The sequence below is a fragment of the Perna viridis genome, chromosome 8 (genome assembly GCF_037379345.1).
Source record: "Perna viridis isolate PV_CMFRI_1.1 ecotype Kerala chromosome 8, ASM3737934v1, whole genome shotgun sequence".
Lineage (NCBI taxonomy): Eukaryota > Metazoa > Mollusca > Bivalvia > Mytilida > Mytilidae > Perna > Perna viridis.
The window spans coordinates 44,726,397-44,750,474 of record NC_142452.1 but is presented as its reverse complement, the minus strand read 5'-3'; the positions used below and the strand labels follow the sequence as shown (position 1 = coordinate 44,750,474).

At 32.5% G+C, this 24,078-nt stretch overlaps 1 protein-coding gene across 3 annotated transcripts; it reads right to left on the bottom strand.

Annotated features, from left to right (window-relative positions):
* Window positions 1-22,420, bottom strand: LOC148610675 (potassium voltage-gated channel protein Shaw-like). 3 transcript variants are annotated; one of them, XR_015924737.1, is made up of 5 exons: window positions 21,371-22,420; window positions 18,413-19,325; window positions 10,316-10,367; window positions 7,871-8,095; window positions 1-2,348 (listed from the first exon to the last, which is right to left on the bottom strand). XR_015924737.1 is itself a non-coding variant. In XM_088595931.1 (4 exons), exons 1-4 carry the CDS (start codon window positions 21,974-21,976, stop codon window positions 2,293-2,295), a joined length of 1,800 nt encoding a protein of 599 aa, XP_088452057.1. In that variant the 5' UTR covers window positions 21,977-22,416; the 3' UTR covers window positions 1-2,292. The 3 variants fall into 3 exon arrangements, 2 of the variants coding, with proteins under 2 accessions (XP_088452057.1, XP_088452058.1); XM_088595931.1 differs by lacking the exon at window positions 10,316-10,367 and having other exon boundaries at window positions 21,371-22,416; XM_088595932.1 differs by lacking the exons at window positions 1-2,348; window positions 7,871-8,095; window positions 10,316-10,367 and adding an exon at window positions 13,997-16,649.
* Window positions 22,421-24,078: the final 1,658 nt, after the last annotated feature.

The following is a 24,078-nucleotide window of genomic DNA, read 5'->3' as shown; positions in this document are numbered from 1 at the left end:
TCATGAACAAAATTATGTTTTATTTAACTTTTAAATAACGATACATTAAAAAGAATTTTGTTGATAAATCTGTTACATTGGCTTGTCAGTGAAATCGGTCAGATAACAGAAATTAGAAAGAAATATCAGAAGCGACCAAACACTTTTATAAAACGTTGAATTAAAAAAAGAGATTCTGGCAAATATTAATATAATTAATGATAATTATACTCTGTATATGATAGTGTAAAGACTAAAATTTAAAGTCATATTCAGGAGACATACTACTGCGACGTGTGTGAGGAAGTAACCTTAATAAAAAAAACATGATAACCTACGAATATTGACATTATTTGTACTATATCAAGGCACTCTTTTTTCACTAAGTTTTAAACCTGAAACAAGATGGCAAAAAAAAATCAATACAAAAATAACATATATAATTACCAGGAGAATGATCCTATAGAATAGCTGGAGAATGATCCTATAGAATAGTTGACCTATTTTGACTGCCAATTAACAGTGAACACTAATAAAAATAAAATTATGGTTTTCAAGAAGTTTTATACACAAGCTCTTCCTTTTTTTAAAAAAAGAAAAACTCTGGTCTGGTTTGTGAATACGAGTTTTTTTAGGAACTGTAAGTTGTTAATTAAAAAACTGAATACATTCTGACAAAACATGGTGGTACGCCCTACGTCGTGTTAAGAGCAACCCCCTCCTAAAAAATTAAATCGTGCGGTAAACAGGAAGTATATAAACAAAACTTTGAAAAAGGAAGGCATGGAACAAGAATTCCCTCCAATAGATGCTGAAAAAAACGGAATAATGAGACGGACAAAGTGAATGCAATATAGCCCAGTAAGTGGGGTATAACAAGGAATCTAAGCTCTGTCTTGTTTGGTATTCTAAAGTTTATGTCTAGCCTAAATCATATTCCTACAGAACTGTCATGTAAACTGAAAGTACTTTAGATACAATATAGTGAAATATGGTTCATGGAAAATATTTACAAGGTTATATAGATTTAACAACGCTGAAAGAAATAATATAACGTGTGACTTAATATCTCCTAAAAAGAAAAATAAACTCGAGAAAATGTTCACTTAAAGTTTTGTATGACTATACATGGACGTACTTAAGAAAACTACTAAATATTGGCGTTTTCATCAGAACTTGAAAAATGAGTAGTAACTAAGTTTTATAAAATTACAGGCAATTATGCATTATGCTAGAATACAAAGGCCTTGAATCCTCCTTTAAAAGCTTGACGTGTGGATAAAACATTACATGAGCTGGACAACACTGGTTTATTGTATTCGCAAAAAAATTAAACTCAATATAGAAAACTTGTACTCTAAGATAATTAAAAAAAACCGCAATAAAAACAAAAATAAGAATAAATATTAATGATACTTAAAAAGAAATTGACAAAATTGGTTCCAAAGTATATCTTTATAGTAAGATTTGAAAAAAAAAGAATAAAATGGAAAAAGAATCCGATTTTGAAAAAAAACTTTAACGAACACTTATTAATAGTAAACAAGATCGAGTGACCATATTATAGAGTCCTCGGTATTTAATGAGTGATAGCTTGGACGCACTGAAAGCCTGATTTCAGCCATCTTTCGGAGTTGCCCATACAAAGTTCGGTATTTTCGAATCTTCCTCACCAAAAAGCGTTTATTAAATGGTTTTCAATAACAATTTAGGTTCGTTCTTCTTTTCCGTTTCCGACATGCCATAAGAATAGGCCTTTTTTTTTTTGCTTTAGCCTAACTGTTTTCTCCCACATGACTATGCGCACAATAAGGATTGAAACACCTACCGCCGAAGATTGTACGAAGTTGATAAAATAGCCAATCATTTATTACTTAAGACACCTAACTATCTGTCGCCTATGCTCATGGTTAAAGGTTACACAATGATGTAATTACACTGTAATTCTAACGTCATAAATATTGAAATTACACCCGGGCAATGAGCGAATAATTGTTACTTGGTTGATCGATATCATTTTAAAATATGGATTTCTTTCGATGTAACGTTACAACAGAAAAGCCATTTCAATCGATTATCAAATCGAATGTTCAGACTCACTTTATACCATTAGTTTACGTTTTGTGTAGTCGTTCTATCAATGGTAACAGGTATTAGGGCAAATCTCATAAAACTGTACATGCAAACGTAATTATGAATTTTCTTCGGAAACAAATCAAATTGGAAAGCACGAAAATGGACGATTTAAAACCAACAATGGTGTCTTCGATTAGGGTTTTGATAAGTTTGTCAGAAAGTTACATCCAGTGGTTTTCACACATCTATACTTGGAAGTTGTTGTTTACCACTGACAGTTTCACTCTGACTACCTGCAATAAAAGATATGAAAATAGTTACATTTTATGTCATTTCGTCGCGTTGTCATAAAAAGGGAAAATTGAAATAGTTACTGGGAAATTAAAACCTGACTACTTCAAACTTATTCTCTATTTATAATAAAGGACAACTGATATTAATTTGAATACACTGAATACAATTCTTTGCTTGTCATCTCCATAATATCATAAGGAAACCACAAATGTTCAATACAGCATAACTCAATAGAATGTTTCACAGGACACAGATTGATGCGCTCGCCAGAGGTCGAACCGTGAGCAGTTGGAATAAGTATGGATACACCGTTTCAGATTGAAACAGGATTAAATTTGGATTGCAAATACCGGTTTGTCATGATATAAGAATTTGACGAAACTCGAAGAGGTCCTTCTTGGTCCCTTAATTCCTAGATGAAAAGCCACCACTTCCAATCAATCTCATCCTTCCGCTATTTTATTGCATGGCACAATGCTGTACATTTTCAATGACATTAAACACTTACACTTAATAATGTTCAGCCATCAAAGGTTTACGGACGACACAGCCGCTGCCGACAACAACAACTCCATCCCATGCATTATACCACGATACCGCTTTTTTTTTTTGGGGGGGGGCGTCCTTAAGTAGCTATTTTTTATGTGATCTATTGTAATGCTTGCAGTGTTGAAGAGAAAATAATACACAAACAAGACAAACATATGCCCTTAAATTTGGGTTATCAAACTTGTATACAAAACAAATTGCAAGGGATGTATTGTTTTTCAAGGTAAATTGCTTAATATTTACCAAATTTTGGTCGGCTTCTTTTATCTTTTATACATGAAAAAAGTTGCTAGTTTTCTAAAATTGCCAGTGTTTATCAAATAAGAACAATGTCGGTTTGTGCCAGGAACAACTTGACAGCTGATTTGTTAAGACACGACAGGTGCATGAAATAAATGAATTACTCTGATGTTATTACAAAATCTAGAATTTTGACGGAATTTTCCTTTGAAGTTTCCATTCAAATTTTCTTAAGCGATAAAAGAACTGCTTATAAAGCCATAAAGATAAGGCGTAGAAACACTTGCTGAAACTACAGATTTGTTGAAACTTTGTACATCATGCAAGTATATCCATGCTATATATACGCAAGAAAGTAGTTCCTCTAATATTTTAACTTTTTTTGACATATATTTCCCTAAAATCTAAGTATATTGTGTACATTGTGTAAATTTGTAAGATTGAGTCTAGGTTTTTGAACGGATTCATAGAGAGCAAATTTCGGTATAAAAGAAATCTGCATTACCACTCAGATTTAGAGTTGAAATCTTGTTCTGTTTAGACTAATATTTGTTAAAACTAGATTTAAGAAGTACAAAAATATTAAATAGCACAAATGTACACGTAGGTATTTCGAAGCTTGATTTGCCACTGTTGTTTTTTTTTTTGTTAAGGATTCATCATATATTTAATTGCATATTTTTATGTTCTCCCATCTATATTGGGATTTGGAAAAGATATAATGTCATAGTAATTCAGTTTTATAAGACGTCCTTCTGACAATAACTTCGAGTACTGCTTGCGTAGTGATATGCCCAAAAAATTACAGGTTATATACTGAATTTCTGCCAAGATCCTTATCACTTTATCACATGCGGTAACAACCCTCGACCTATATAACCCCAATGGCCATCGGTCTGTGCCGTGATATGGGTCAAGGGTTGATACCGCATATGATACAGATTTTGAGATGTCATGTTCATTACATCATATATTTCACTATACTTGAATTGTGGTCCATGAATGGGTGCGATATAGGGTATGCGATATAGGTTTAGGGGTGCGATATAGGGTATGCGATATAGGTTTAAGGGTGTAATATACAGGGTATGCGATAAAGGTTTAGGGGTGTAATGTACAGGGTATGCGATATAGCTTTAGGGGTGTAATATACAGGGTATGCGATATTGGGTAAACGAAATAAGGTTTAAACAATCTCTTATAATGCATACACAAACAAGAGGCTCCCGAAGAGCTTGAATCGAAAAAAAAATGTTGAAAAAGAGCATATATTGATGAATGTTGTAAGTTCAACTGAGTACCTAAAAGTGTTTTAGAACCTCTGAAAAAAAAATGGGCAGGAGCTTCCTATACCCAGTTTTTCCAACGGGTCAGAGGGGGCATAATCTCAGTATACATTCATTGAAATAAACTTAAAATGAAGTTAAACCATGCCTATACAACTCTATCGGGAAAATGGGTGCCAAAAGCAAACTTTCGGCATCACTATTCAACTTGGGAAACAATCTTTCCTAATGAAATAAAAAAAATCATTGGAATTCGAGAAACTGTGAAAATGGTCGCAAAAATGACCGCCTAAAAAATTCAATACTGCCATTCAACTCAGAATATCAAGTTTATATTATGAATAGCTTTCATCTTCATTATTCTTCAATAGTTGGAGAAAAAAAATAGCAAAAAGGCATTTTGACCCCTATGTTATATTTTCAGTAACGACGGCCATGTTTTTTGACCGATGAAAAATTTTAAGTTTGTGAAGGATACCCTAAAAAACAATTTTGGAAACTTTCATTAATTAAAATTTTGTTGCATAGTTTCTGAGAAGAAGATTTTCAAAAACAACAACAAAAAATCTATTGCAGGGATCATCAGGAGACGAACCATTTTGAAACTTTTTGTATTGGTCCGTCTTCTGATGGTGAACAATATTACCCACAATACGTTTTTCAAGTTATTTGAAAAAAAAAACTGTATTTTGACCCCTAATACATATTTTTAGTAACAGTGGCCATATTTTAAACCCAAACGGTCATTTTGTGCAGGATACTCTAAGAAACAATCAACCAACTTTAATTGAATTTTCTAAAGTAGTTTCTGGGGAGAAGATTTTTGAATAGTAAAGGACATCCAAAAAGGGCAACAACTCCAACAAGGGTCAATAGATTTTCGCTAAAATTTTACCACAGATAGATCTCGTCATGCTGAACACTTTTACCCCAAAATCAGAATTTGCTTAAACCTTACGGTTTTGGAGATATAAGCAAAAAACTTCTGTCCGTCCATGTTCTAGTTTTAGTAACGGCGGCCATGTTTTTTTCACGGATCAAAAATCCAAACGATCATTTTGTACAGGATACCCTAAGAAACAATCTACCAACTTTCATTGAATTATATGCTACAGTTTCTGAGGAGAAGATTTTTGAAAGTAACATCAAAAACAGCATAAAAAATCCAAAAAGGGCAGTAACTCAAACATGGGTCAACAGATTTTCACAAAAAAAATGACAACAGGTAGATCTCATCATGCTGAATGTTTTACCCTGTCAGAATTTGGTTAAACGCAACGATCTTGGAGATGTATGAGAAAATCTGCTGTCTCAGCCGTATGTTATTCTTAGTAACGGTGGCCATGTTTGCGGTGGATCAAAAATCCAAACGGTCATTTTGTGCAGGAACTATCAAACTAACATAAGTTTCATCTAAATACATTCAGTAGTTTCAGAGAAGATATTTGAAAAATTGATGACGACGACGACGACGACGACGGATGCCAAGTGTTGCAATAGCTCACTTGGCCTACGCTCAGGTGAGCTTAAAAGGTATATTTTATTCTAAACATATGATATATTGATATATTTAAACTGCAACCAATATAGTTCTGTTTTACTTAAACAAAGCTAATTGAAATGCAGACACGTGCAGAACGATTAAAACGTATACAAAATCAAATAAATATAAACCAGTTCTATTACTATTTACATGGTATTAGAAATAACGTTGAATGCAAGTGAGTTCTCTCTGCACTTAAATGACGACAGTCTATCAAAACGATGTTTTTACAGATACACTGCAAAATAGGAGGCAAATCATATTTCTACACAAGAATTGTTTTGTGATTAGTTGAATCATTAATTTAATGCCAATGTGTTCGACGATGCCGGGCCGGACTGTTTCTGATTTCAGGGCACGTCAATCCGATCCAAAATTTGTAAGTTGATGCCAAGCTAAAACTAGGCTAAAAGGTCAAGGTCGTTTGTATAAATTTCTTTTTTAAAGTGTAAGTTAAGAATATTCCTTGCTCAATCCATACAGGATTTCTAGTTTGCCAACAAACAGAAAGAGAAATACCAGATGGAATGTGTAGGATATAATTAGCACTGAAATACCTACATGAAGACGGCTGTTAAAGATAACCTTAGAATATGTTCATGGCTAACTTCTGTCAACACCCATCTCAATCAATGGAGATATGTTGTCTCTCTTACTAAACATTGGCTATGTATACAACGCTGCTTAACCTTGTGAAACGTGTAGTGCTACTTACTATATGAACACATTTTTGTTATTGATAAGAATCAGATATTTACATGTTTATCATAAAGCACTATTCATAATTGATACGTACATGTATACTTACAATGCGTGTCAAGCCTCCATAGTTTGGAGACACTCTCTTTCTCTCGTTTCGTTTTTTATGGAAAGCCAAAGTGGACAAAAATGAGCATTTTCTAATATTAAAAAAAAAATTATTTTTAAGATCACAAATTCATTTTCTAATATTACAAATTAGATTTCTTTTATCACAAAACACTTTTTTTAATATCAAAAATTCAATTGAATTTCTAATATTAAAAAAAAACTATTTTCGAATATTAGAAATTGATTTTCTAATATTAGAAATTCATTTGTCGTATTCAATGACGATTTTTTAATATTAGAAAATTATTTTTTAATATAAAAAAATGTGACTGATTCCCTAATATTACAAAGTCACTTTGTAATATTACAAAATGCGAGATATTTTATAATATTACTAAATCAGGAATTTGTAATATTAGAAAATGAATTTTTAATATTACCAAATGAATTTCTAAAATATTTTTTCTTATATAAAAAAAATGATTTTGTAATATTAAAAATTCATTTTCTAATATTACAAAATATTGATTTTTGTCCACTTTGGCTTGCCATAGTTTTCACTTTCAGTTAACTTTCAAGTTGCTGGAGTATATAGGGGCAACCATTTCGCCGTACCTGTGTATAATGTTTTTTTTTTGTGGGGACCATCTTCAGCCTGTCCTGTGGTGTGAGGGTTTCCTCGCCATTCATTGAAGACCCATGGGTAGCCTTGTGTTAGTGTAATACTTTATAACTACATGTACTTGTTTTAGCTAGAATTGTGGTGTTTCGCTCTTACACAAATTCTGTACAATGAGAAACCATGATGGAAATTTACTATTTGTAATTATATATTATACAGAATCAATTCATATCATGCATAAATATATATCTATCACACCTAGGGTAAAATAAACTTGCTCATTTGCTTTTTTTACTTTGTGTGTATGATTTTAGTTACTTGTTCTTTGTTGTGTATGTCTGTTTTCCATGTCTGGTCTTTGTCCCTGGATTACATTCTTTTGATTACCACTATAACCTTGGTTCCCTTGATTACTCTCTTACTATTCCCCTCATACCCTAAAATATCTAACACACCAAGAATAGAACCTACCTCGATTCTGTGGCTGACGATTGTTATTTTTTGTATAACAATTGATAGGTAAACTGTTCCTATCTCTTCCTATTATTATATTATTATTGTCAACATCAACATGATGTCTTATGTCGTCACTAAGAATCGGTGATGACGTCAAAGTTGCACCAATTTGATCATCGGTAAATTCATCAGTAAATATTACACTTATTCCTGATGTGACATTCTGGGAATCTTGTGAAGCTGAAACATGAAACACAAATTATCTTTTAAAATGTTAGTATGTACAAATCTACAAGCAAATATTCTTTGATACATGTACATTTGTATGTTATATATAACACAAATAATCGATATCTGTCTATTTCTGATATTTTGAAGAAATGTGTGTCTAAGTATTAAATGTACTGAAAATTCAGACACTGCCATGGTAAAGTGATTCATGATGAAGAAAATGACGCTTTACTAGCAAGACCAGACATTTTACATAAAATGTATTATTTCTATCTTAAAAGTGCAACCTACGACTGATTGTACATTACTGTTTCTGAACAAGAAAGAAAAGCGAATTCGGTGGCTTTTGACTCGCACGAATTACAGCCTCCTGCCTGATATTTATAAATACTGCTACTTAAAACAGATAATATTTTTATATATACTAGTCCTTGTTTTCAAATGCTGTTGACATGAATAACTGTCAATAGTTACTGTACATGTGCTCAGATAATCCCTAAGTGCACCCCTTTTTTTGGTTCACCAAACTTCGCTGAAATTGACTTATTTACCCACACAATATGGTTTGTTGGTTGATCAATTGATTGATGTGGTTTAACATCCAATGGCAGATATTTAATGCATTTCATGGCGAGAAATGGTCAATGGTTTATTAATCCAATAGTCTTGGCGCTTAATACTAGTCCGACAGACTAAGCTGGGTTTCTTAGCCCAGTCTGTCCCTCGGACAAACATTCTACATTCTAACACCAATATGCAGTAACTATCAATTTTAAAGTCTTGAGTGTGACTAAACTGGGGATCAAACCCATAACATCCCGCGACCGAGGCAAACACGCTTCCAGGAGACAACAGAGCCTTATTTAGCATTTTACACTTCGCAGCCCCAGTATCACATTTTGTTCTGTTCATTTTCTTTTTTCGACGACTTCATAGTCACAATTCATAGTAAATTAAGGAAAAAAAGGGGTTCTAATTGGTTTTCCATAGACAGTTGCTCAAATTTGACTTTACAACTAAGTGCTCGATGGAAACATCATTTTATACATCATGAATCCAAGATAAGTAGTTTTCATGTGCAAATTTTCAACGAAAATAAAACAAACCTGTACCAGTATTACACATAATGTAATTGCTCACACTAATAATAGTAAGGCATTTGTTGAACTACAGGGAACATTGTTTACATCCTCTAGTTTCTATTATTTGTTGTTAAAGACGTCATCACTTTGATTTTAAATGTCAGACATACTCTTTTCTCCAACAAAAATATTTCCGCATACCTAGATGTCATTAGTGAAAAGTAAACGCATCTAATATGAATTCGGCATAATAGAAATAAAGCTTTTTAGTAAAACATCAATATTTATTTTGAAGACAGTATTTCCAAAACAACCATCTAAAATTACCAGAAAACATATTGTTATACATTGTGTCTATTGCGTATAAATATATTATTTGCTGTGTTTACAAGCTTTGTGTGCAAACGATTTGATTAGACCCTTAGAAAGTTCGGCATTCGACATACATACTAATTGCAATTAAAATAATGAATGTGCTAAAAAACCAACATGTCAAACCGTTTTATATGATCGTGTGTACCTTATCTTACAAAAATGTAGCATTCTGTGGGTCAACGAAGTTTCCAATTTCCAATTTCCGATGCCAGTATTACTTATCAACTTCGACAACATTTGGTGTCAACGTTCAAGAATAAAATAAGCTTAGAAAGCAGTTAGTAGAGGTCGAACGAACAGTCGGTTTTGACTAGATTGAGAGCGGAAGTTGTTTGTAGATCACGTAATAAAAATCACTAAGTATTAGTGTAAATAGGTTAATGTATAAATACCCAAGATTACAGGGTAAATAAGTGTCTATAAATTGTAATACGCGCTTAGATATCCATACACTTTTATTTAAATTATTGTGCGGAAAAATATTTGTTTTTTTTTACTTCTGAGTCATAACCCCCAATATCAATACCAACATTCTCCTTGGTATGGAACCTTGTGGTGCAATTCAGAGATCAAACATTTTTTTTCCACAGAAACCCAAAATATGTTATTCCCTCGTTTTAACATATTATGTTTCCAACGGTTTAAGTTAAAACAAAAAAAAAAAAAACAAAAAACAAAAAACAAAAAAAAAAACAAAAAAAACCCCCTTATTTTTGTGTGGTATTATATTGAACATCGTGGTACAATTTTGATAGAGATATACATATTTTACCACTCTTCTAAGTTTTGCTAGGAATCCAGATTGATGTTTCTGTGTTGGTCCTCTATCAAAAAAAAAAAAATGAAATGAAATAAAAAAATAAAATAAAATAAAATAAAAAATAAGGATCGCAATCCCCCATATCAATGCAACATTTTTCTCTGATATTTTACAGAGATTTATACAGTGTTTTGTTCTAGTGACCATCTCACCATCTTGGTGCTTGATTTGGCTTCCTATTTTGATAATTTTGGTTTTGAGTACTTCTTGTATATAGATAATTTTGGAATTCGATCTTCCTATATATTTGATTGTAATGTTGTTGATGTGAGGTTACTCATCAAAACACGTGTACAACATATCAACATTTTCAATAAATATGATTGGCATTTATCTATTTATTCTATTGTTGTTTTTTATATGACCCCCTCTCCAGTCATTTATGATTAGGGTCATATCTCAACGTGACCATTCTGAACCGTATAACACATTTTTATCTCTATTCGTGTTAACTGCTGCAGCAATGGTTACGACGCCGTAACAACGTACGACGGCAATATTAACTAAAAAAAAGGTAATTGTTATGGGTAAAAATCATTAAATTGTATAATTAAGTAAAAAAGTTCAATTTTGAAGTCGGTTTGGTACTTAAAAATTAAGATATATCGAAACACAACTGATATATAACTATAACTAGCACGCAAATAGCTTCAATCGCCATTTCTGTTTTTTTTTTTTTGCTGCTCACTAGGGCTAATTTTGCAATTTTACTTAGTCTCATTATGCTTTTGTCTTCTATGTGTGTGCATGCAAATGTATATTATCCATGCATGTCTTGTCTCTAGTTACTGTGCTATTTGTTTTTTTTTGTGTATGTATGCGTGTTGAATGTGTTTGCTCTTGTTTTGCTTTTAATCGTTGTATATCTTGTTGTATGTGCAATCTCTATGATTTGTATGTCTTGTGTATTTGATACATATTGTTCACTTGGTTAAAGGTTTTCCAGAGCTTATGTTGTCCGTTATCAATCGTACCGAATCTAAATAAGTTTTCGTATCGTTTGCCATACCAACAAAACGTACTTGCCACTACTATTCAACACATCGTCCTATATTCATGCTTTCCATTAGTAAGATTTAGGACTACTTTTGTAAATATTTCTCTTATACCCCGTTATTTTTCTTTTCATTAAATACACTGTGTATAAACGATTCGTGATTTTAATGATATACTGACCCTCTAAAGGCATACATTTCTATAAATTTTCTTTACAGAAATGAAGATTACAATAACAGTTTGAAATCGTTCTTAGAATACTTTAAATCTCGACTTTTATATCTGATTTTGTTTCCAGCAGCTACTAATGCCTAATCACTGCATGCTCAACCTTAAATAACCATAGATAGATTGAAATACAATGTAAAACGTGATCAAAGCCAGACAACACTTTTTTTATCTTTTATATCATAACTCTTTCGTAAAATTAGAAGAAAACAATGTTACTAAAATAATCAAGTCTCAAAAGTCTGATTGAATATATATATATATATACATATATATATATCAAAATAGGCATATGAACAGAAAAAGAGCGACTAGGACTGCCGAAAAGGTGCAATGGATAGATTTATACACTGCACATTTCCTGTTTGATCATGGAGTCTTTGTTTGATATTACATAAGATATTTTTTATATTGCTATTATTATCAATTAAGTAGCCAAAACCAAGTTTCTTTATCCATAATTTAATTGTTGTTATCCATTTATTTGAATCATGGATATTTGTATATACTTTGTTTGCCAATGTATTCGCTGAATTGGAGATATGTTCCCAAAATGTCATTGCTAGTATTTTTAATTTGTTTTGTAAAGGGTATCTATTAAGCTCAGTTAAGCATGTAACATTTGTTGCTTTACTATGTATCCCCTAAATTTCCTTTAATAAATTTGATATGTTCAAATGGGCCAGTATCATAAAGATTGTAACATGCACCACACACTTCACATCCATATAATGTAACTGGACTTACAAGTGAGTTAATAGTTTTTCTAATAGACAACTAGCATTGTTAAGTCCCATGGTTTTCTTAATTTTGAACCAGGCTTTACGGCCCTTTTCCATTAATAGTTTAGTGGACACATTTATATTACAGTTGTATTTAAAAGTTATTCCCAGATAGCAGTATGTTTTTACAGTTTCAATATAGGTATTATTGATTTTAAAACTGTTTAAATGGGTTTTCCCATTTGAATTGAAGACAATTATTTTAGATTTTTGTTCGTTTACATCTAGTTTCCATGATGAACAATTTTTTTCTAAAACGTCAAGAAATTTTGAAGACCATATTCGGTGTTGGACAGTAAAAACATATCGCCTGCATACAAAAGAGAATTAATAGTAAGATCACCCAGAACAACTGGATCAGTTTGATATTCATTTAGATTTGTAACAAGATCATTGATGTATAGATTAAATGAAATGGGTCTAAAAACATCCCTTTGTTTTACTCCACATCTTGATACAAATGTTCTACCTAGGCCTTGTTTGAACTTTATTCTGCAACTAGGGTCTCTATACATTGAATATAATATATTAAAAATTTGGATAGGGAATTTATTTTTACAAAGTTTATAAAATAAACCTTCTCGCCATACTGTGTCGAAAGCCTTTCTTAGATCTATAAATGCTTCAAAAACTTTCTTTTTCTTTGTTTTATATGCATCGATTATTGACTTGATTGTAAAGATGAGGTCAGTAGTTCTGCACTTGTCTTTAAATCCAATTTGATTTTCGCAGATAAGATTATTATTATTTATGAATTTCGTGATTCTAGTAAATATAATTTTATTAAAAAGTTTTCCTAGGTTGGAAGTTAATGAAACTCCTCTGAAGTTTGATTGGTTGATTTTATCTCCTTTTTTGTGTATCAAAGAAATGTAGCTTTCGTTCAATTGTTTTGGAAAACACCCCTCTTTGAATATTATATTGAAAAGTTTTAGAAGTTGTTCAATAAGTTGGTGTATACCATATTTAAACATTTCATTAGAGATTAAGTCACTTGTATCCATCTGCGCCACGAAAACTGATTTGTTCAACGTGTCATTTTCTTTCCTCTTTCGTCTACCCCGGACTTGACTTTTTATGAGCAACGCGGCGGGTGTTTCTAGAAAAGCCGAGGACGCTTACCCTACCGGTGCACCTGGTCCAGTTTTTAGTGGAGTCCGAGTTGCTCATTTTCTTTTGTTACTTTGTATGTATGATTTTAGTTACTTTATGTTCTTTGTTGTGTACGTCTGTTTTCCACGTCTGGTCTTTGTCCCTGGATTTCATTCTTTTGATTACCGCTATAATCTTGGTTCCCTTGATTACTCTTGACGTAGATTTCCCATTTTTAAGGGTTTTGACTGCTTTCATTTATCTTTTGTTATAGGGTCATCACATGGACTTTTCTTTTGAATATATGGGTTATTTTTAACATTAGTATAATTTCCTAATTGCTTTTTTATACAATTATGAAAATTATTATTTGGGGTATGTTCAGAATGTTAGTTGATATTTTCGAAAAAAGTAGTAAAATCTTCCTTCTTGATAATATCGTCATTGTTTTCAGTACAGGAGTTATTCTGACAATTGATCATGGTCCAAAATGTTTAAGGGTCTTTGGTCATGTTTGAATATATATCATCACAGATTTGCTTCTTGTATTTATTGACTTCTATCTTACATTTTCAGCGGTATCTAGACAGGAAGGAGTAGTACTTGATTCTATAAGTGTCATTATTTAGGTATTTATTTACAAGTGAAAGATAATAAAGTCGTCTCAATTACCAACTTTAATATACTCAACAGTAGCAAATAATTTAAAAAGTATTAAACTATTACGACGGGAATGATTGCATATAGATTATCCCTCAGTCCCGAGGGGATTTCAGGATTTCTCCACTCGAGCTTTAGCGAGTGGGTTAAAATCTAAAATTTAACGATCGAGAGTGAAGAAATCCTTTAATCCCCTTAAGAAATTACGGAGAGTCTGTTTCTCCCATGAATAAAACCATAAAAATAATTTAAACAATACCCCAAATTCTCAAAACCAAGGACCTCCCCTCCAGTCATCAAGTCATTGCGTCATCGATATCACTACCATTATGATTAGTTGATACACTACCAACTAATCTTTTAAAATATGAATAACATTCGTAAATCAACAAGTTTTCAATTGATCAACAATATGAATAACAACTGTAAACATGGAAAACATGGAAAGCGTGGTAAGCATGGGAGTCTTCACGCGACATTTTAATTTCCTGGCACGTGGAGGGAAATCACAAATTTTTAATCATTGAAAAATTACATAAGAAAATGTATCGTTCCTTTCTTCTACACAAAATGCAGCAAATTTATAGCCATCTTTATTATTACAATCATTGGATTATATATTTGGCTCCCTCAATCAAACCTTTATGAATTAAAATGATAGAAAAATGGTAATTCTATAACCTTAATATTTTATTATTAGTATTATTTTAAAACGTTCTTGTTAACGTTGTAATTATGGTATGAATAAAAGCAAAATTACCTATGATTCCTCTTACTCAAAACAAAAATTAAATCTACACAGCCAAAAGTGACACACATACGGTTTGTAACTTATCCTATATGATAATCACATTACCATAATGATTAATGCATGCCATTCATATAATTATCAAATGTTTTTAAACATACACATAAAACAAACAAACAAACAAACAAAAACAAAAACAAAAACAAAACAAAAAAAAAAAAAAACAAAACAAAACCCAAAAACAAAAAAACATGTAGAACAAATTTGTATGAAGCTAGAACTACGAAGCTATGACGTTAAACACGGCGACGACCAGCAGCTTAATGTGGAGCAGTAATATATAATTATGCAAATCATATGCAAATGTTACGAGTGCAAGAAGTCGCTAACAATATAAGCGACTTAAAAACAGATTGTTCTACTTTTATACTAGGAGGAGCGTTCTACATTTTTTGTCTTGTTAAGACATAACACAGTCGCAAGATTGGTTGGTCGTAAGCACGAAATCCTAACAAATTCAATGAAATCTATTAGGTTTGGAACATAAGAAATGTCAAACACCATAATTTTAAGTATTCTGTTCTTTTCAATGCGGTTTATATGTTAACAGTAGAAGTGTATAATATGTTATCAATATGATTTTAGGCTATGCTTATGATGGATGGAACTGTGTTTGCCTTTAAACTTTCCTTATAAAACACGTGCCGCTAAGTCTGTTTACGGTACATCGCCATGTTGCTATGGGCGAAGTCTCATTCAGTGAGGAGAATATGTAAGACTTTCTTCTGTGAAAGCTTAAGTAGCTGTCTTTTTAAGAATCATGCAAAATCTGAAAAATGTGATACACCCAAAAAAAGGCTAAATATTTTTATTTTTTAAATGAAGTTGTTTTATGGGTATATATTATGAAATGTGTAATTATTCATTCCAATCAGTCTGCTCTAAGGAGATAATCAAAATTGAAAATCCAATAGATTCTTTTGTATTTGAGTGTCATTTACAGAGTTATCTCCCTTAATTTTGAAATAACAGTGCATTCAATATAATTTTTATCTCCTAAGAACACATGTTATATGAAAAACCGAATGTTGATTTCTGTTTACTATGGCAATTTAAACAAAATATCAAAAATAAAACATATGTATGCTTTTCACCCACGAATCACAATTTGCATGATTCTTAGAATGAGTGCTATCTACTACATTCTTACACAGGCAATAATTTCCAAATTATTATCAAAAAAATTAAATAAATATAAAATCGTATCCATCGACGTATCAAAAGACGAATGATACATAATTTTAGAAATTTCAGTAAATGTTTGTTAGTTGAGAAAACAAATCTGCAAATCACTATTCTTTACATATTCACTTCAACGAAATGATTTTGAAACGGGACTGATTATTCCTGACTTGAATGAAGATACAAGATATATACGGCGACATATACTAAAAGTGTTGACAAACGAGACTACAATGTGACCTGTTATAAATCGAAATTTAATGACGTTCGACAACGAAAGAAAGAAAACATGTTTAATTATTTGAAAAAGCAGTAAATCGTGAAAGGGCACACGCTGATCCTTAATATTGATTTTATCGTCTAACTATCGGCTCTCAAAATAGTATCTCTGCTTGTTAGTTCCAAACCGTAATTATGAATCTGCAGCAACTAATAAACGCAGCTCTGATCGCTTTGACAAGGAAATTACAGATGGAGTGTTTATTTCATCAAACTGTTAGCGTGTGTACCATCTAGACAATTTGTTAGGCATATGTTCCTATAGATATAAACAATAAGATACAAAGTGTTGAAATAAAAATTTGCTGGTTGTATACAGTTACTGAGAGGTTATACTGAGGATCGAGATATGCAAACAGGTATATGCACAGCATACGTCATTTAGTAAAACACACACTGTTAAAACCACGTACTCACTTGATTTGCATTTTTTTTCTGTTTTTAACCATGATATTCAATAAAGTTAGGAATGGATGTAAAAACAGCAGCGAATTTTAATGAACGTGAAGTAGATAATCTAAGGAAAACCATGTTTCAAGCAGCAAGTTTTACAAAATACCATGACAGTCAGCTCTTTACCAGTAAAACAGTAGGTGAAATTTCAATTTGTAGTTGGTTCAAACGCTGTTAAGGAGAGGTTGCTCATTGAAACACGTGTACAACATATCGACATTTGCAACGTAGTTAGCAATCAAGGAGTTGATGCCACTGTCTGTGGGCTAAATGCCCTAGAGATATTCACAAGCCAAATAGACTTTCTTGACCCGTTCTGTATCACAAATTGTTTTACGACATTTGCAGTATAATGAAATTAAAAAGCACTGAACCACTGAAGCTATTTTTCTTATATTACACTTCATAGAGCCTCTAGGTGCTATATTTGACTTCCTATTTGGATTGTGTTTGTTTTGTGTACCTCTTGACCTCTTGTGTACAATTTATTTTCTAATTTAGATATTCCTGTGTATTTGCCTGTAATACTGACGAAATGTTACTATTAGAAACGTATACACACAGCATATCGGAATTTGATATATATATATATATATATATATATATATGCTTTATTTTGCAGTTATCTTATAAATTATGTAAGTATCAGTTACATGTAATAACTAATACTTATAAAAGGCATGTAGGCATGTTTTAAAAATGAAAATCAATATCCCCAATGGGAGCCTTGAATTCTTCCACTTCCAAATGCACCATCACCGCTTGTTTTAGGTTCTGTATCTTACTCACCATTGTTATCACTTTCAAAGGCTTAATCACTGCTTGCTTTACGTTCTGTAGCTTACTCACCACTGTTATCACTAATAAAGGATCTATCAATGCTTGCTTTACATTTTGTATCTTATTCACCATTGTTATCACTATCAAAAACCCTATCACTGCCTGGTTTACGTTCTGTATCTTACTCGCCATTGTTATCACTTCCAAATGCACCATAATCGCTTGTTTTAGGTTTTGTTTCTTACTCACCATTGTCATTACTTCCAAAGGCACCATCACCGCATGTTTTAGGTTCTGTTTCTTACTCACCATTATAATCACTTCCAAAGGCACTATCACTGCTTGCTTTACGTTCTGTATCTTACTCGCCACTGTTATCACTTCCAAATGTACCACCGCCACTTGTTTAAGGTATTGTTTCTTACTCACCATTGTTATCACTTCCAAAGGCACCATCACCGCTTGTTTTAGGTTCTGTTTCTTACTCACCATTGTCATTACTTCCAAAGGCACTATCACTGCATGTTTTAGGTTCTGTAGCTTACTCACCATTATAATCACTTCCAAAGGCACTATCACCGCTTGTTTTAGGTTCTGTTTCTTACTCACCATTATAATCACTTCCAAAGGCACTATCACTGCTTGCTTTACGTTCTGTATCTTACTCGCCACTGTTATCACTTCCAAATGTACCACCGCCACTTGTTTAAGGTATTGTTTCTTACTCACCATTGTTATCACTTCCAAAGGCACCATCACCGCTTGTTTTAGGTTCTGTTTCTTACTCACCATTGTTATCACTTCCAAAGGCACTATCACCGCTTGTTTTTCGTTCAGTATCGTTTCCTGGTTGTTTTGTTTCGTCTTCTTCAATTATAGACTGGTTTGAAATACTTTCTTTTAAAATGTGTTCTGCCCCAACCAAGAACTTTTTTGTCTTCTTTGGAAGTTTCATTTTTGCTTGAGCATGGGAATAGTACAATGTAAAATTGCTTACAATAATCGGAACAGGAAGTGAAAGCATCAGAAGTCCACACACTGCACATACAGTTCCTACAAGATATCCAAATCCAGTCCTTGGTACCATGTCTCCGTATCCTAATGTTGTCATTGTAACCACCGCCCACCAGAATCCCATTGGAATGTTTTGAAAATCATTTTTTGAGTTTTCGTCTATTTGTTCAACATAGAATATCACAACAGCAAAAATTAAGATTCCTATTATCAATACAAGAAATAACAATAACAGTTCTTTTGCACTTGCTCGTATGGTATGACCTAAGATTTTTAAACCACTAAAATGTCTTGTAAGTCTTAAAATTCGAAATATCCGGATGAGTCTGAAAGCACTTACACATAAATAAGCCACTGTATTATCATATGACAATATTGCCAAAACTCTAGCAGCGTAGAATGGAATAACAGATATTATGTCAAGCCAGTTCAGAGGCTCCTTGGCAAAAACCTTGAAAGACGGGCATGTTAAAAGGCGAGCAAATATTTCCAACGTAAAAAAGGCATTACATGCATATTCAATAATATTTATGAATAAGACGGGACGGGTTATTCTTTGTGTCTCTGAGACTTTGAGCCCGGTAAGTGATGTGTTGGGATATATTTGATAACGAAATTTGATATGTGTCTCCAAACACAACACTGCGATTGATGTAATTATAAAGGCTATGGATATAATTGCATAAATCTGAAAATATAAAATTTGAAAAAGTATCAGCAACAATATAGAGGTACGATATATCATGGAACAACTCGAGAATATACTCAAATTCAGCAAATTACTCGATAATTCAGTCTCTCAGATTGCAAAAATAATAATAAAAAAAAAACAAACGCGTTTTGTACACTTCTTAAAGAACTTGAGGTCGCTTGTTTGTTTGATAACCCAATTTAAGTTGAAATAGTGTTCTTTCTTATATATTAGTTTGAAAATTGGAGTAAAATGTAGATTAAAAGAGGTTTTTGCTATAACTGGCATATTTCTGTGGAAATTCATTGAAATAAAATATGCAGTGTTAATACGCCGAAAATAAAATTGTATGGACGCAAGATCTTTTAAAATTGTTCGCAAGGATCATTTAAATTGGACAACCACATTGGTCATAAAGTAATTATATTAACCGACTATGACGGAATTCCCTGAATTTTTCAATGTCATCAAATTATTGAAATTTACACATAGAAACAAAAATAAACCCGGTATTCCACTAAAAACTTGGAGAATGGACCAGTGGCATATGAAGGGTAAGGGTCTTCTTTTTTTAAGAAACCCCTGCCGAGTTACTCATAAATGTAACGTCCGGGGTATTTCAACAAATCGAAGAAATTCCCATTATTGGATTAATGCATTTTTGATTCCAAATTGTCTGTTTGAATGTTAGGTATTAATATAAATAAAAATGTATGTGCACGTGGTCAGGCTACATAAAATTCTGGAAATATTTGCCGGAGAACTAGGTCCATTATATAAAAAGGCCTGCATGAATCTAAGAAATGTTAAAAAATTTGAGAAATGAATTTTCCACGGAGATTCATTAAACTCAATAGACTACACTACTGGTACTATTATCGAGAATTCTGAAGTGAGTATCGTTTATAATTCTCTATACCGTTTTACGCGCTTTTCTTTCCATCGCAAAAACAGCAAAAAATTAAAACGCAAACGTCTACAGTATTATCTGATCTGTTTATTTTGAAAGCATTGTTTTTGAATCAGTAATATTTTTTTCTTATATTCATTGGTTTGTTTCCTCTATAACTATTTCATTTAATAAGAAAATGAATCTGTATCTTTGCACTGTAACAATAATATTTTCTGAATTACTGTTACACTCAATATTTATGTTAAGTTTATTCGGTTTCGTTGGTTTTTTCGTTTGCTTGCTCATTCGTTCCATCACACACCTTTTTGCCAATGAACATATACAAGTATTTAGCGAAGCACTACGAATACGAATACTTTTTACTATTCGATTTTAAAATTGGCGGAACAAGAAAAAAACAAAATCAACTTTCTTAATTACATTTTATAGTTGACTAATTGAAATGCCTTATCTCTCTTAATACCCTTGTCATAACTTGATGTAATAAGCATTTAAAATGAAACTAATTACTTCATCATTTAACTTAAGAATTTACGAAGTTGGTATATTTGCAGAATTCAGACACAACATTGTCGAACAAAATAACTGTAAATATCATTGCCCTGTCGAAAATAGTAGTTTGGAGATCCAGTGAATGTAATTAATTAATATACTTAAAGCATTAACAAAAATGTATGTTTCGATCGAGTACGAAGTAATTAGCTATTTATGATTACAAGTTAACTACCATAGCAGACTCTTCCTGTCGACCACCGCTTGATTCTAACTCTCAAAAAGCTATCACTCTCATATATTTGTGGTATCAAAGACACTGAAAGCATTATAAGCGTTTACAAATTCTTTTCTTCTATTTATCTACACATTAAGTGCAATTTCAATTGGGAAAATATTTGTTCCATGCAGAGTATGAGTCATTACTGACAAGTGTTATATAATGGTATACAGACGTCATAGCTGTCATATCAAATGTGAATTTACCGTCAATATAATAATTGTGAACGCTAATTATCAAAATGAATCATAGTTTGAAAAAAGACACTGTATTTGTTCCAAAAACTCCAAAGTTATTTCTGAACTTAAACATCAATGAAATATTATACAGAATATTTTAGTTTACTTTACAATATACCTTGGAAGCGCGGTCAGCTGCTCTGGGATTATCCAGACAATTCCAAAGTCTTGGACGCCATTTGTCCCACCAGGATTTCTCTTTTTCTATGAAATCATCAGATATTCCAAACCTAGCTCTCATCGCCATTTCCTCTTCGTCATCGCTGTCATTTTCATTGTCACTATTCGAGAACTCTCTAAGAGTGTCTTGTGCATCTCTGTGGGATCTATATGAGTTCCAACAGCATGGTTCTATCTGGGTTTCGTCTAAACCCCAGTAAGCTAGCTCTTCTTCGAAAGCAGGGCCACATACATCCATTGGAACGTGTAACTTTCCAGTTCGGTAATAGTTCAAAATCATTTGAAACATACCCGGGTGGCGATCAAAGAAATATTCTCCAGTTGCAGGGTCGTAGTCTGGATTTGTACTTCGGTTTTCGGAAAGCCATGAAAGTCTAGTATCAGGTATAGCCTTAAGTGTTGTTTTGTAAGTTTCGAAAGTTCTTCCACCAACATTTATACAAATCCTGTTTTCATTTCTACGACCAACGGAAGACAATTTGTGATTATGAACAATTGAAGTTTTGGGAGCAAAAATTGATTTTCGAAAATGTGAATCCATCATGAACGTTTAAAACTTATAAAAATCCACTATATTTCATATTTTGACCTATAAAAATGCATCAAGTACTTCAGATCAATCCGAGTAGCATCCATGCTGGCTATTCGCTCATGTAATGAATACTATACAATTAAATTAAATTGGCACGAAATAAAACAAAAGAGAGCAGACAAAACACCGTGCTAAGCTCTCTACTGCAAAAATTGATTAAAAGCCAAAATCAACAACGGTTGTGCTTATTTTCCGTCTTTGCGATGTGTAAATCAGTTTGATAAGCCAATCTAGCTAACTGGGAAAACGTTGGCTTTACTGAGGCTGTGATTTTTTGCTTGGAAAGCCAACAGGTGTGCAATGTCATTTGTCTGTTGTTAATATTTGGAAACAGAATTTGAACAAACAAATTTATCGTAATTATCGGAGATGATGGACGTGATATATGTGTGAATTACCTCAACGAAGGTACTTCTGATGACGTCACCAGCTACCTCGTTATGAAGTGATAGATTTGTTTAAACAGACGAGATCAGCCCTACCTTGAGGATTCTGGGCTTTGATGTAAAGATAAGAATTCAATAGTATATTACTTCGTAACAAAATGTGACTCGAAGTTTTGATTAATTTTGCCATGATTTTATTATTATATTAAATTCTAGTAATATTTCAAACATAGTCTACATTTTTACAGTTTTGTTATATATTCTAAACTGTATCCTACAAGAGAACTGTACGCGTCTTTCTGCAATCAAATATAAAAATAACGTTTGTTTCCCAATATGGAGCAAGCAATAAGCAAGATGTGTACATGGTAGAAAGAAAGTTTTATTGGTGATTAGTGGTAGAAATATGCAGCACTTTTAAAAATATCACCAACATTAAACACATACAACACAATCAGTTTATTGAATAATGTTTAAGATACAACATGCCAGTAAGCTCTGTTTATACAGTGGCGGATCCTGAGGAGGGTGGTACGGGGTTGGCATCCCTCCTTTTGATTGTTTTTTTTTTTTTTAGTTGTAAAATTGACAAAAAATGGCTTATAATATCCTAGCACTGCCCTTTTTCCGAGGAACACAAACTGGAACCACTCCTTTTCAATGTATCTGGATCCTGTTATAAATAAACCTGTTAGTGGCAGACAAGACCTCCACATTACTCACAAATCATTCACTGATCTAGTTGGTTCAATGTGTAGCCTGTGCGAAATCAACCCGTTACAATGTGTAGCATGTGTGCTAAATTATGTTTTCTTTTAAATTTATATCATTAATATCTAATTTTCATTCACTAGCAGATGGATGATGACCAGTTCACATTGTAAGCTACACAGAGATACCAAACCCTGGGGTAAATTGTACTTAATTTTGCCAATGTCGACGGGTAGTATAAACGGTATCGGGTTCGATCAATGTACATGTGTTATATTCTTGCTCTAAAATAATGATGCTCCTAGAACAAATAGCTAAATTCAATTACCCTCAAGGCGTTTCTACAGTAACAACTAGAATAATTGTAATACACTGACGTTTAAGGCCAGGTCAGCCTAAAAGGCAGACAAATGTCATCAAATACCCCTATAAAACTTAAATGTATGTACAGGAAAAATGTGCTGTGAATACAGGGCCGGATCTTACTAGTAGTCGCCTGACAACTTTTATCTCAAAGACTTTTGTAGGCCTTATAATAATGCATTCCCCTTTAGATCCACCACTGGAATGATTTGTAAACTTGAAGATATCTTCAAATCGTGAAAGTCTGTCAGTGAACCATGTCGATGGTAGAATTAGCACACAGTTAATACTAATAAGAGATGAAAGGGTGTATAATAAACTGCTATTCACCACCTACACATTCTGTCAGATAAACCATTTGATATGAATATGATTTAGAATAATGTTTATACTTTAATTAGCCGGGTTAACTAACATCACCGAATTAAATCAATTGAATCTTAAATGGAACTAAACCAACATCATTAGCTCTCAATATATATAGAAATGTCCATACATTTATATGACATTGTATATATCAACTATATAAAAAGAATGAACTGAAAAATCAGTAGAGTTGCACACAAATCAAAGAATAATGGAGATCTGCATTAA